General features: G+C 45.0%; 1 protein-coding gene across 7 annotated transcripts in view; it reads left to right on the forward strand.

Annotated features, from left to right (window-relative positions):
* The window catches only part of LOC137429642 (catenin delta-2), a 580,920-nt gene that overhangs the window by 521,765 nt on the left and 44,605 nt on the right, over window positions 1–14,550 (forward strand). For all 7 annotated transcript variants that reach the window (XM_068119734.2, XM_068119735.2, XM_068119736.2 and 4 more), the window contains one exon: window positions 2,827–3,000. In XM_068119734.2, the coding sequence (XP_067975835.2) occupies window positions 2,827–3,000 (174 nt within the window). The remainder of the gene's footprint in view (window positions 1–2,826; window positions 3,001–14,550) is intronic.

Raw genomic sequence — 14,550 nt, forward strand, 5'->3', positions numbered from 1 at the left:
ATGTCACTTTTATCAAACTATATTTCCCATGGGTAGTTGATCAATTAGTTAAAGATTTACATTGATCGGTTAAGCAGTTTAAGAGGAGAATATTTTCAAAGATTTTTTCTTAGATCCAATATGGCTGCCAGACCCTCTGTGCTGTCTTTCCCTCACGGTCCCTCTGTGCTGTCTTTCCCTCGTGGTCCCCCTGTGCTGTCTTTCCCTCGCGGTCCCCCTGTGCTGTCTTTCCCTCGTGGCCCCCCTGTGCTGTCTTTCCCTCGTGGTCCCCCTGTGCTGTCTTTCCCTCGCGGTCCCCCTGTACTGTCTTTCCCTCGCGGTTGTCAGCTCTTTCACGAGCCTCGATTCAGTATATAAATAAATAAAAAAATGTCATTTTTATCAACCTTTATTTCGGCTGTGACAAGAAATGTATCCTTCAGTTGTTTGTCTTGACTGTGATGCAGACTATATAGGTAGGGAAACATAGGTTGCAACATGATCTGAGTAGTACGTATCTACTAAATCCAAAAAAGTGGCAGTTGTATTGCTATTATAGTAGATGTGATCCAGTAGAGAACCTGAGTCTGTGGTGGACACTTTCACAAGTTGTGAGAAGCCTTTGGAGGACATTGCACCTTTGGTGCCTATGATGTCATCATTGTCATTAAAAAAATTATACAGGAGGAGGCGCTCCTATGTTGAAGATTTAGTGTCCATCGGACCAACAGTTGGTAAGAAAAAAATGTTTTCATTACTTATCAAATCAAGCGTTGTACTTGTCAAACTATGATGTCATAATGAAAGCACCGATGACATCATCATTAACATATCTTATTACCCATGGGGAGTACTTGACAATGAGCCATGTGTCAATTTTTCCCATGGAGCAGGGTTGGAGATATAGAGGGGCAAAATTTTTCGGTTTTTGCAAGATGGCGTCTTTACCACTGATCTATGACGTCGTAATTATCATTAAAGTATTCTACAGGAGGAGGCACTCCTTTGGTGAAAATTTCTTGTCAATCGGTCCAAGAATTGCACAGAAAAAAATTCATACTCATCGAATCAAGCGTTATATTTGACAAATTATGACGTCATTATTACAGTACTAATGGCATCATCATTAACATATCTTATTGCCAAAGGGGAGTGCCTGACATTGAGCCATACTTCAATTTTTCCATGGAATGGTTTCGGAGATATAGAGGTGCAACGTTTTTCGATTTTTCCAAGATGGTGCCTGTACCACGTGACCAATGACGTTATAATTATCATTAGAACAATTCTACAGGAGGAGCCGCTCATATTCTGAAAATTTCGTATTCATCGGACTAACAGTTACAGAGGAAAAAAAATAATTTCATACTGTTCAGATCTGGCGTGTACTTGTTGAATTATGACGTCATAATGGAGGCACCCATGCCATCATCATTAACATATCTTATTCCCCATGGGGTGTACTTGACAATGAGCTATGTTTCAATTTTTTCCATTGAGCAGTTTGGGAGATAGAGAGGTGTAACGTTTTTCAAAGATGGTGTCCGTACCACATGACCTATGACGTCATACTTATCAGCAAAAACATCTACAGGCAGAGGCGCTCCTATGGTAAAATTTCATCTCAATCGGACCAATGGTTGCCAAGAAAATTAATTTTTTTAATGCAGTCACGGCACACGCACGCACACGGCACACATACGGCACACGTATGAAACCGATTACTTAACCCCACTTTTCGCTTCGAGAGCGCAGGGTAATAACTGAAATTGACACCAGAGATGGGCAAAGCTCTACTCACGCCCAAACCAAACTCAGTGGTGTAATGGTTGGAGCGTGCACTCTGAGTCTGGGAGGCCGGTTGTTCAAACCCGGTCATGTCATACGAAAGACATATGTGCTGCTTCCTTGCTTGACGTTCACCATTTAAAAGGATAAGAGCACGGACAATCCCCAAAGGTTGTCATCCCTGGGGAGGAGAAGATTCATCCTTAGGAAATGCTGCGCTGAGTGTGCTGAGAAAGGTGTTGCCATTGTTCTGACATAGCTGGTACCCAGAATGCCCTGTCAAGTGACAGCACTTCCCCCAAGCTCAGTGGCTGTTTGTCTCGTCCAACACTCCTGTTTCCTGTCTCATTGGTGTGTGTGTGTGTGTGTGTGTGTGTGTGTGGCAGCTGCAGTATGAGCCTTAGATACTGTAACAAAAAAACAACAATGGACAGACGATGAAAGAAGACACGAGCGGAAGCTTTTACCTAATCTTGCTGAGCAGTAGAGTAGAATGTGTTGTTTTTTAACAACAGCAAGGCTTTGTGTCAATCATTTCCTCCTCACCAATAAGTCATTCTTACTGGTGAGGTAAGTAAGTAAGACTGACATCTTACTTTTACAAAAGGTATTTTTACATTCAAGATAACTTTTGAGCCAATATAAACGAGTTTTATCATTTGTCAAGGTTTGTTGTAAGTTGTACCACCAATGTAATTCCTCCATTGCTGGGTAACCACACCTGGTGGTTGTCCGGTTTCTGTGTACCAGGTTGGCAGTGAATGGAATGCCCTCATTGCTCGGTAATCATCCTGCCGGGTACCAAACCTCTGTGGACAAACTGGGCAGTAAATGGAATTTTCCATTCATCTAGCGGCTTCGCTCCCCGCAATCGGCTTATTTATAATCCTGTTGGTTTGTCAGAGTTGAAGTTGAAAATAAGGATATCTGCAATCTCCAGTTATAAACAACATTAATTACTTCTCTGGGAATAAATAACTGCATATTCCCAATTTGTCTCAAACTTGACTTTCTTATTCGTTATTTTGGTGATTTTTTTTTTTTCGACTGTCGTGGCAGTGGGATGGCATGGGCCCTCTTCCTGAACCACTCGACACTCCACAAGGTGTTGAACGGCTTTGGCACCCATCAGTGGCCAAACCATACTTGGCTTTGCTTGCCGAGTGCTCCAACCCTGACACTCTCGAGGGAGCCGCTGGGGCCCTGCAGAACCTGGCCGCTGGCTCCTGGAAGGTGTGTTTTTTATGTGTTTTTTAATGACAATGCAGGCTGGTATTTGCTTCATGTGTCGCCACACGTGCACATAGAAATGAGAATATCTGCATGCATCGAGTTTTACAGCAGAGGTGAGAGGGTGAAGTTTAACAAGAAGATTAACAAGAATGCGATAAAACATTGCAAGAGTTCTACCAATAGGAAACATGTAATGCCTGTCATTTCATTTGTTAGCCGTGTCGCAGACGCTGGTCATAGAGTGCCCTCTGCTGTTGTTGTTGTTCTTCTTCTTCTTGTTCTTCTTCTTCTTGTTCTTGCAGAGAAGACAAAACCTCAAAGCTCCACCCATTCTGGGAACCATAGCTCCACCCATTCTGGGAGAGCCTTCATATAAACAAATATCCACCATTTTATTAACTCGCATAGCTTTGAGGCCTGTTTTGTAGGCCCGTGGTGTCTTCCTCTCTCACACAGTTTTATTTCAAATCAAATTCGATATATCATTTCATTTTTCACAATCGCTAACATAGTTTTAGACTCGGTTGAAAAAAAACGGGAAGAAAATCCGATGAAAGTTGCCCTTTATAGAACTAAATGAATTCTCAAAGGCCTGTAACTTCAAGTCCATTGAGATTTATTTTTTTTAAATCGCGGCATGGTCAGTCATACACCGCCCGAAATAAGAGACGGGAAAATGCCGAGATATATATATATTTTGTTTAAATCGCGGCATGGTCAGTCATACACCGCCCGAAATAACAGACGGGAAAATGCCGAGATATCTATCTATAATTCCAGTAATCTCTGTTTGTACGTCTGTACGTTTGTACGTCTGTTTGTCTGTGACCGCTGTTTCTCGACAACCACGGGTCCGATATACTTTTAACTTGCCAGGTATATTGCTGGGGACCCGAGGATGTGCCTTTTCAAGGTTTCATATTAATCGGACAATTACTTACCGAGCTATGTCCAAAAAACGATTCAACCAATCAGAGAGCAGCGAACGATCGCGTGTGCCGAACGTGGAGGACACACTCTGCCTCGGATGGCACATTTGAGAGCGTATTCATTTATTTCACGTTTGCAAACTATGTTGGCGTTAAACTATGTTTTAAAACTAATAAAACCGAATTTGCGATTCATTCGCTTTCCTGCGCGTTTGTGCACGCGATGGCGATTTCTTTACCAAACTCCGGAAGCCGTTCGCTTTGGACCAAACCATTGCATGTAAATAGAGGGGGGGGATTGTCACCGTACTCGCAAGCCGTTCGCTTTGGACCAAACCATTTCATGTAAATAGAGGGGGGGGATATAATTTTAGATATAGATATAGTACGGGCAATGCCCTAGTATTAAAAATTCGTCCATTTGATGACAATCGTCACGATGAAATATTTAATTTATACGTCGTCACAATAATGTGGAGAGAGGAGCATAGCTTCGTTCACTTGTCGCCACACACGGGAAATTGCCGAGATATATTTTTTTTAAATCGCGGCATGGTCAGTCATACACCGCCTGAAATAACAGACGGGAAAATGCCAAGATATATTAAAAATTCGTCGCCACACACGGGAAATTGCCAAGATATATTTTCACTTTGCACAAAAATAACATCAAGTAATCGAATCAATAGGAATGTCCTGTGCCTATAACATCGACGTTATAGGCACAGCTGCATCTAGGCATTGTGTAACATCGACGCGGCTTTTGTTTTAATTAAAACTTTTTGTACTTGTTTTTTCACTTGGAAGAAAACTGCGCTTACAGCAAGTCAATCATGTCATAGGCTTGGGGTCTATACAGGAATCTATATCTCTCTAACTCAGTGTACATTTTTTTTTTTTTTTTTTTTTTTTTAATATATATATATATTTATATATATATATATATATATATATATATATATATATATTGTTACGGTTCTCTACGCCGGCCTTCTTCCCCTTACCAAGGGGGGATTAATCCCCTTGTCTTTGCTGGGCCTGGCGGAACCGAGACATTACATCCCTCCCGGACACGCGCACGGAGTAGGGTTTCGGGACTACTTCTCGCTCGTACCTAATTCCCCGCGCTGCCCTGGGAGCGAGAAAACAAGCCTCGCACGAACCACATGTGGTTTGAGTACGCTGAGCGGATTGCGTACACGTGGTCCGCGCAGTCTTACTTAGTGGAACCCGATTTGAGCGATCTTTTTCGTGCCACGTTTAGTCAAATGGAGAAACCACAGAAACGGTCGAATCAGGAAGAAAGGAAGAACAAACAGTTTAATTATTTCCCACACGTATATACAGTTCGAGGACGAAGAGACACAGAGCAATCCTTAAGCAGTCTTAACTTATCCCTGAGACAACGGGCCCATCTCACACTCACACAGGGAATTGCAGATGGGCAGGTGTTCCCCAATGCGTCCAGAGATGGTCCCCGTCCGGCCCTCCATGGTCCCCGGCATGTCCCGTGAAGATGGTGGCAGGCGAAGGCAGGGACTCGTAACGCGTCTCTCGAACAAACGGATGATGGCCGGAATGGGAGAGGGCGGACTTTAGCGCGGCTGGCGGTTACTCAGCCTTGCTCACTCGCGCGTCTGAAATGCGCTGTATTCGTTCTAAGCACGTCTGGCTGCGCCCGCGTATATGTAGCGGCCAACTCCTCTTCTTCTATGTACTCCGAGCTGGTTAGCGCGCGTTCTCGTGCAAGTTCGTCAAGTTCATCAGCTTTCACCGCTTATCAAGTTCTTTCGCCAATCCTTTTGCCGCAAGTCCTTCGCTGTAAGCCCTCTTACCGCAAGTTCTCTCAAACAAGTCCTCTCTTTCTCTCTCCTCTGCGAGTCCTGGCGTGCAAGTCCTTCTCATTAAGTGTTCCCGCGCTAGTCCTTTCTCTTTCTCTCTCACAGCAAGTCCTTCTCATTAGGTGTTCCCGCGCTAGTCCTATCAGGCAGCAGTCCTGGCGTGCAAGTCCTCTTGAGGGCTTTCGCGCAGCCGGTTTTATAGCTACGCCCCCCGAACCTTCTGGAGCTCACCCGAACCTTCTCACCACGCTCTCTGACGCCACGCCGCCGTCGCCACCTCCGAGCTTTGATTGGCGGCTCGTGCTTACCGTCATCGCTTCTGCCGCTCCACCCTCGACTCCGCCCCGAGCTTTCTAGGCCTGCCTCGTGTTACTGGACAATCGGTGGCAAGTAGGGCCTATTCTCCTGGCTCCTACTCAACGCAGAACTAACAAAGGAAAAGGACTAAGCTTACAAATACTAAGACATAACTATACTATCGCGAGGCTATATGTTGCTTGTGTGACTAGCTATGGGGGACAAACTTTAACCTTTATTAAACTCACTTGACAGACTCAAAACCGCAACAATATATATATATACCTCTCCATCTACCTCCACAGGTCACAATTTTAAACCGATCTTCACGAAACTTCACCAAATGTTGGAGTTGGTAGTCTGACACAATCCAATTTATTTTTGAGGTCAAAAGGTCAACATAGGCCAAAGGTCAACCACTTTTTTCAAATTTCTAAAATCCTCAATATTCATCCAATTCACTTGCAAATTGCATGGGATTTACATATCAGTAAACTAAATTCAACCAACAACTATGTTTGAGGTCAACATAAGTCACAAGGTCAACATAGACCAAAGGGCAACCACTTTTTTCAAATTTCTAAAATCCTCAATATTCATCCGATTGACTTGAAATTTGAATCGGATTAACATATCAGCCTACTGAATTCAGCCACCAACTATTTTTGAGATCAACATAGGCCAAAAGGTCAACATAGGCCAAATTTCTAAAATTGTCAATTTTCATCCAATTAACTTAAAATTTAAAGGCGATTTGCATATCACGTCACTCGGTTCAACCACCAACTATTTTTGAGGTCAAAAGGATGCTCTACCGAGTGCCATTCTACTTTGTTCTCTTTTTCCAAGTGTCGCTCTATGAGTGATTTTTCATATTTATCTTTTTCTTTCTCTATCTCTCTCTATATTCTGATTCTGATGTACCATACTCTGTTGCAGTGCAGCAATGCTGCCAAAGCAGTTTTTTTTAGCAAGAGTTACACTGAGTGGTTTGCCATTGTCATTCCAGTAATAGTCAATGCAGGAATTTGGAATTTGGCTTGGGTGCTGGCTATAGATTGCCTACTCTTCATGAAGGACACCATGGGATCTTTAACATCCACTAACTAATGCCAACAGACGGGACACCCGTTTAATGTCTATCCTATTGTCAGGTCAGGCGAGATCGGTGACTTTCTACAGGTACCATGTAAACCTGTACTAACCTATTTCTTGGTCTGGTATCGGCGACTAAACCGACTCTCCCACCAGGTTTCCTGGTGAGGAACGTGTATGAATATGGACAACCAGCAGGATTAAGAACAAAACCTGTCAAAATGTGGAGGAGCTCCTGTGAGCCAACAGCCATTCATATCTGGTTGCCAAACTGGGTCTGCTGACATCCTCCTGCAATTGGTTTAGCCATTGATAGGAGCCTGGTGACAGGATTTACACTCCGACCACAGTAAAACACTTAATTTTGCAGCATACATCAAACTAAGAAGAACCTGCTCCATGGGAATACCTCCTGTGCAGCTGCCCTTCACAGGACAGCTCATCAAATGACAGGACTGGGGTAAAGTCTTCAGGACCTCCATTCTTTGATGATTGGGGGAAACCATTGGGGAAAACCATTTGGGTCGGGTTGTGGTGGTTTGTGTCGGGGTACTGCTGAGGTTTCGTCCACCAGACGACGGTCTCCTCAGGCTAACCTGATGCGCTCCCTTTTGGTGGGTGCCTGGAATTTCCTCACTCGAAGAGAGGATGATCACCTGTCTCTGCTGTCATCTGAGCTCCAGCGTCTAAACATCAGTATTGCAGCACTTTCTGAGTTTTGGAGACCGGATAGTGGTGAGATCATGGTGGATGGTTACACCTATGACTGGTCTGGTCATTCTGATGGTTACCATTCCATGGGAGTTGCTGTAGCTGTGTCCAACAAGCTGACTCCTATGTTAATTGAGGTAACATGGTGAACGAGCGTATATGAGACTGAGGAATTATCACTCTCTGGGTGTCATTTCCCTGTTCTCTGGATATGCTCTGACTGAGGCTGATCTTTAACATACACCGTTTGACCTTTTGACCGAATTATTAATTTGTCTTCTCTATATTATCATAATAAAACTTTGGTGAAATTTGATGACAAACCCCTTATGGTAAGTTTAAATTTCAGGTCAATTGGATTGAAATTGATGATTTTATGTGATGCTGACCTTTGTCCTTTTGACAAATTATTAATTTTTATTATCATAATCCGGACACACACACTCACACAGAAATGATTGCAAAATCCCGTGTCCTGCTGCACAGGCGACGGGCTAACAAACACATCCCAGATAATGCACCACAACATTGGCTCAGTGTTCCAACCGACCACATTCCATCCTTTGCCAACATTGGGTCAACGTCAGTGTGCCCTTGGGAGTTAGTTTACATTAAAGAATCCAGTGGGTTAGACCCTGAAAATTGAGCAAGGATAAGTTTTTGTTTTTTGTTTTTTGTTTTTTTACAGAATCCAGGCTCGTGTAAGAGCTAACACATTGAACATGAAAACATGCACAGACACATAAAACATACAATGAAGGGAGCGGGAGGCAAGAGGGGGAGAGAGAGGGAAGCACATAAGCACAACAGCAGAGAACAGAGACGTCGGTAGATCTGTGGAAGGGGGGTGGCTGGGGAGGAGGGAGGGTTACACGGTGTAAAGCAAATGAACACTACTAGGAATTTCAGGAAAGAAGTTGGGGATTGAAAGAGGTAGATTTGAGGTGTTTTAACGGTTGAAGAAAATATCAAGGTTTTGGATGGGGGAAGACAAGAGGTGGTGGTGAACAGCTGGTCATAAAGTAGCTGGGAGGGTTGTCCAGACGGTCTTTTCAGAGAGACAAAGTGAGAGTGTGAGATTTGTCAGGATTGAAAGACATGTTCCACTTGTTTGACCAGTTTGTGATTTTGTCCAGGTCTGCAGAGAGTGGAGAGGCTGCTGCCTGCTGATCTGAGGGTTGAGATATGGAGCGGCAGAGAGTGGAGTCATCAGAAAAGAGATAGAGAGGATTTTCCAGAGAGTTGGTCGGATCATTAATGAAGACCAGAAAAAGCACAGGGCCCAGAATACTGCCTTGAGGAACTCCAGCCTGAACAGGAAGGGGAGATTAGAGAATTCCATACAGGGCCACACGTTGACTGCGACCGGTGAGGAAGTCCGCAAGCCATGCATGGAGGTTTCCATGGATACCACAAGAAGAGAGTTTTGTGAGCAGAGCGGGGTGCCAGACCGAATCGAAGGCACGTGATATGTCAAGGAAGACAGCTCTGATTTTCTGTCTGGCATTGAGGACCTCCATCCATTATTGAGACAGCAGAAGCAGCATGTCTCGAGGAGAATGGCCTGGTCCGAATCCAAATTGATGATCGGAGATCAAGCCATTGGAGAAGAGGAAGGATTTGATGTCAGAAGCGATGATTGATTCCATGACCTTGCTGATGATTGGGAACAGCTGATTGGTCTGTAGTTGCAAGGATCTGTTTTTGCATCTTTTTTTGTGGAAAACTGTAATGTTGGCTGATTTCCAAACAGGTGGCAGATGACCTTGACCAAAAGAGCGGGTGAACAGAACAGAGAGGGTGAGATAGAGCGGCAGAGCTGGATTTTAGGACCTGTGGGCTAATGCCGTCTGGTCCAGTTGCAGAATCAGAGTCGACGTTTGACAGAAACTTCTCCACCTTCTCAAGAGAGAAGGACACAGAGTCCAGGAGCAGCTGGGTTCGACTGGGTAAGGTGGGTAGAGAGAGAGATGGGGTTGGGACACAAGATTTTGAGGCAAACACAGAGTTGACGCATTCAGCTTTTTCACGTGCAGTGTCAACTGTGTAGCCGTTTGAGGTAAGGGAGGGGATGGAAGGGGAACAAACACCAGAAAAAGATTTGACCATACGCCATCAGGAGGAGGGTGACAGGTTTTCAGAGTTCAGTATTGAGAGTGGAGAGATCGTGTTTCCTGGCTCTCCTGAGGGTAGACACACATACTTGTTCCGAGCTTTGTGAAAAGAACTGAGATTGCCTTCAGTTGGGTTAGCCTTCTAAGAGGCAAAGGCAAGTTGTTTCATGGCAACTGCCTCACCACAAGATTCATTGTACCATGGACGGGAGGAAGGGTATGACAACTGAAGACAAGATGGGATGAATCTGTGAATGAGAGAGAGCAATTTACTTTGGAAGAATTCCCAGGAAGAGTTTATGTCAGAGGCAGTAGAGATGGCAGACCAGTCCAGATGATTGATGGCTGCTTGAAGTCCATGCCAATTGGCCTGAGTGAAAATTTTTAGGCAGCAACAGGACAAATTCGACTAAAACTCTTGTTGCAGACTCTTAATTGTGAAAAGGCAGTTAATTTTACGCTTGTGTGTGTAAATATAGGTGAAGAAATTATTCGCATGAGATAGCATATCCTTCCTTCCTGCCAGCTCGGCTTTCTGCTCAATGTTCTGTGCAGATGAAATCCCAAGTCGGATAATAAAAGCTTTTTATGATGCAATTCCTGGTCAATTCACATTTTAATTAATTAGCGGTTTCCTTATGTTACAGTTGTTGCCAATTTAGTGTTTTTAAGCTGATGAATTATCATGGAAAACAGCAATTGTCTTCAGCAATAATTTTTCATGTTCAGTGAATCTGGCCAAATAAAACAGGTGGCAATAATATTTTAATTATTTGTTTTACAGCCATAATCGTACCTTTTTTTTTTCTTTTTTTTTGTATACAACATCGAGGCTCGTGAAATAGCTAACATTAATCACACAAAAAGACAAACCGACACACAAAACACAAAAAACAAGGGGAGCGGCAGACAAGATGGGGAGAGAGGGGGAAGGACACAAAAGAGAGGGGGAAGAGGGGGGAAGGACACAAACACAACATTTGAGAGCAGGGACATCGGGAGGACTTGGGGGGAGGTGGGAGAGGAATAAAACATATGAACACTGCAAGGACTCTGGGGTGAATTACCGGGGGTAGAAAAGATCAAGGTTTTCGATGGGGGAAGATAAGAGATGGTGGTGAACAGCTGTTTTAAAGACCTGGAGGGAGGAGTGGGATTGAAGGGAGTGGGGGAGTTTGTTCCAGAGGCGGGAGAAAAGGGGAATGAAAGAGTGAAGGTGAGCAGAGAGCCTAGACTTTGGCAGTTTAACCATAAGAGGGTTGCAGGCAGATCTTGTGCGACCTGAAGGAATATTGGGGGGACAGAGCACAGAGAGAGCTGGGGGAGCAAGGCCGGAGAGGAGTCGGTAGAAGACAGAAAGACCACCAACCTGCCTGCGGTGAGTGAGTGAAAGGCCCTCGGTGTTGACTACATCGCAGGAGATTCCAATGATTCTGAAAGCTTTGGCCTCAACAGCGTGAAGCCGAGCAAGGTGTGAGGCAGGAGCACCAGCCCAGAGGGGGGAACAGTATTCCATTGAGCTGCGGATGAAAGCCTTGTATGTGGTGAGGAGCTCAGGTGTGCCAAGGAAGGACTTCGCACGACGGAGGATGCCCAGTCGGCGACTGGCTTTGGAGGCCAGCTTGGAAATGTGGTTTTCCCAAGAAAGATCATGGCAGATAGTGAGACCCAAAAGCTTGAGCGACAGAACTTCTTGGAGAGGATTGTTGAGAAAGTAGATGGGAGGGTTGTCCAGTCGGTCCTTTCGGAGAGACATTGTAAGAGTGTGAGATTTGTCAGGATTGAAAGACATGTTCCACTTGTTTGACCAGTCTGTGATTTTGTCCAGGTCTGCAGAGAGTGAGGAGGCTGCAGACTGCCGATCTGAGGGATGAGGAATGGAGCGACAGAGAGTAGAGTCGTCAGCAAAGAGATAGAGAGGATTTTCAAGAGAGTCAGAGAGATCATTGATGAAGACCAGAAAAAGCACAGGGCCCAGAACACTACCTTGGGGAACTCCAGCCTGAACAGGAAGAGGAGATGAGAGAAACCCATTCAGGACCACACGTTGACTACGACCAGAGAGGAAGTCCGCCAGCCATGCGTGGAGATTTCCATGGATACCAAAGGAGGAGAGTTTGGTGAGCAGAGCAGGGTGCCAGACCGTATCGAAGGCACGTGAAATGTCAAGGGAGACAGCTCTAATTTCCTGTTTGGCGTTGAGGACCTCCATCCATTGTTGAGAAAGCAGAAGCAGCATGTCCAGAGTAGAGTGACCAGGTCTGAAACCAAATTGATGATCAGAGATCAAGCCATTGGAGAAGAGGAAAGATTTAATATCTGAAGCAATGATGGATTCCATGACTTTGCTGATAATTGGGAGAAGGCTGATTGGTCTGTAGTTGCTGTTATCTGTTTTTGCACCTTTTTTGTGCAAACCGGTGATGTTGTCTGATTTCCAAGCAGATGGCAGATGACCTTGAGCAAAAGAGAGGGTGAAGAGAACAGAAAGAGGGAGTGAAAGAGCAGAAGAACATGATTTTAGGACCCGTGGGCTGATGCCGTCAGGACCAGTTGCAGAATCAGAGTCGAGGGTTGACAGAAACTTTTCCACCTTGTCAGGAGGAAAGGACACAGAGTCCAGGAGCAGCTGGGTACGACTGGGTACGGTGGGTACAGAGAGGGATGGGTTTGGGACACAAGATTTAGAGGCAAACACAGAGTTGAGGCATTCAGCTTTTTCACGTGCGGAGTCAGCCGTTAAGCCGTTTGAGGTGAGGGAGGGGATGGAGGGGGAACAAACACCAGAAACAGATTTGACCAGACGCCACCAGGATTTGGAAGAGGGAGACAGATAAGAGAGTTCGGTCTTGAGAATGGTGAGATATTGTTTCCTGGCTCTCCTGAGGGTGGACACACACTTGTTTCGGGCTTTGTGAAAGGAAATGAGATTTCCTTCCGTTGGATTTGCTTTCCAGGAGACGAAAGCAAGTTGTTTCAGGGCAACAGCCTCACCACAAGAATCCGTGTACCATGGATGGGAGGAAGGGTATGACAACTGAAGACGAGATGGTATAAATCTGTGCATGAGAGAGAGCAATTTACTTTGAAAGAATTCCCAGGATGAGTTGATGTCAGAGGCGGTAGAGATGGGAGACCAGTCCAGATGATTGATGGCTGCTTGAAGACCGTGCCAGTTGGCCTGAGTGAAATGCCAGACTCGTCGACGCTGAGGAGGCTCTCTGAGAATGGTCAGAGAGATGTCCACTTTGACAAGCACATGATCAGATGAGCCGATTGGAGCAGAAGAAGAGCAGCAGACATTTTCAGGGAAGTTTGTCATAACCAAATCCAGAAGAGAAGATGCTCCGTTGACTGAGATCCGGGTCGGGAAATTGACAGATTGTGTCAGTCCCAGTGAGTCGCAGAAGTCCTTTGCTGAAGAGCCATGGCTGGTGAGAGAGGTACCCACACCCAGCCAACTGGCATGGTGACAATTGAAATCACCACATATGAGGAAGAGAGAGTTGGGATGGGTAGATAGAAGTTGGTCCATATTATCAGACAGTGAGATGTAGATGGAGTCATCGCTGTTTGGTGGACGGTACAACACACATATGAACAAAAGGTGGGAGCGAAGGGGAAGCCGTAGCCAAAGGTGTTCCTGGGGGTGAGGTGGAGAGAGGGCAGTGGAGGGCGAGTGAGGAAGAGAGTTTTTTATAAAGATAGCAACCCCACCTCCAGAACGAGGCTCAGGTCTATCATACCGGAGGAGGGAGTAACCTGGGAGAGATACCAAGGCATCAGAGACATCATGAAGGAGGAAAGTTTCTGTTAAGCAGATCACATCTGGTTTGTCAGAAGCAACCTGTATGGAGAGGCAACCTGTCAGACCTTAAACTGCTGTCAGAAGCAACCTGTCAGACCTTAAACATTATCTTATTTTCATGACCTTATCATTATCTTATTGGCCTTACCATTGTCTTATTGCATGAGGTAGGCTGGAGAAAGTATTTTCTTTGTCTTTCACTAACCGGCTGGATTGGCCTGACGTTTGACGAAGTAGGTTAGAGCAGGAATTATTTGTTCATTGTGCCAGTGATAACTCACCGACTCTTCGCGAAGGACACCGTGGAATATTTAACGTACACCAATGGATGCTGGCAGATGAGACGTCCAGTTTAACTTCCAACCTCGGGATGACACAGACATTGATTGATGTATCGCCCTGCCTGCGAAACACCAGGATGACTGTTTATGGCAAGGCCGATATTCAAACCCTGGCTCGACAGCTCAGAGGTGAGGGTGCCTTCCCCATGGCTACCCTGCCAGTCATAATATCACTCATCAAAATTATTTATAATCACTTAAGTACTGATCCATGCATCATTTTTGTTTTGGCCACGTTTGATTGGGTGTTTGCATAGTGCACTGATTGGGTTAGTGAGTTGCACTATGTTCAAAGAATACTGCAGTAGCAGTGCAACCATGCTACCTTATCCATCATGGTATGGAAGGCAAATACATTGTCTGTCACTTCATAAGACACCGTTCATCGTGGGAATGTTTCATTTATGCAATCAA

This window comes from Myxine glutinosa, chromosome 6, assembly GCF_964187855.1.
Source record: "Myxine glutinosa chromosome 6, kmMyxGlut1.1, whole genome shotgun sequence".
Taxonomy (NCBI): Eukaryota; Metazoa; Chordata; class Myxini; order Myxiniformes; family Myxinidae; genus Myxine; species Myxine glutinosa.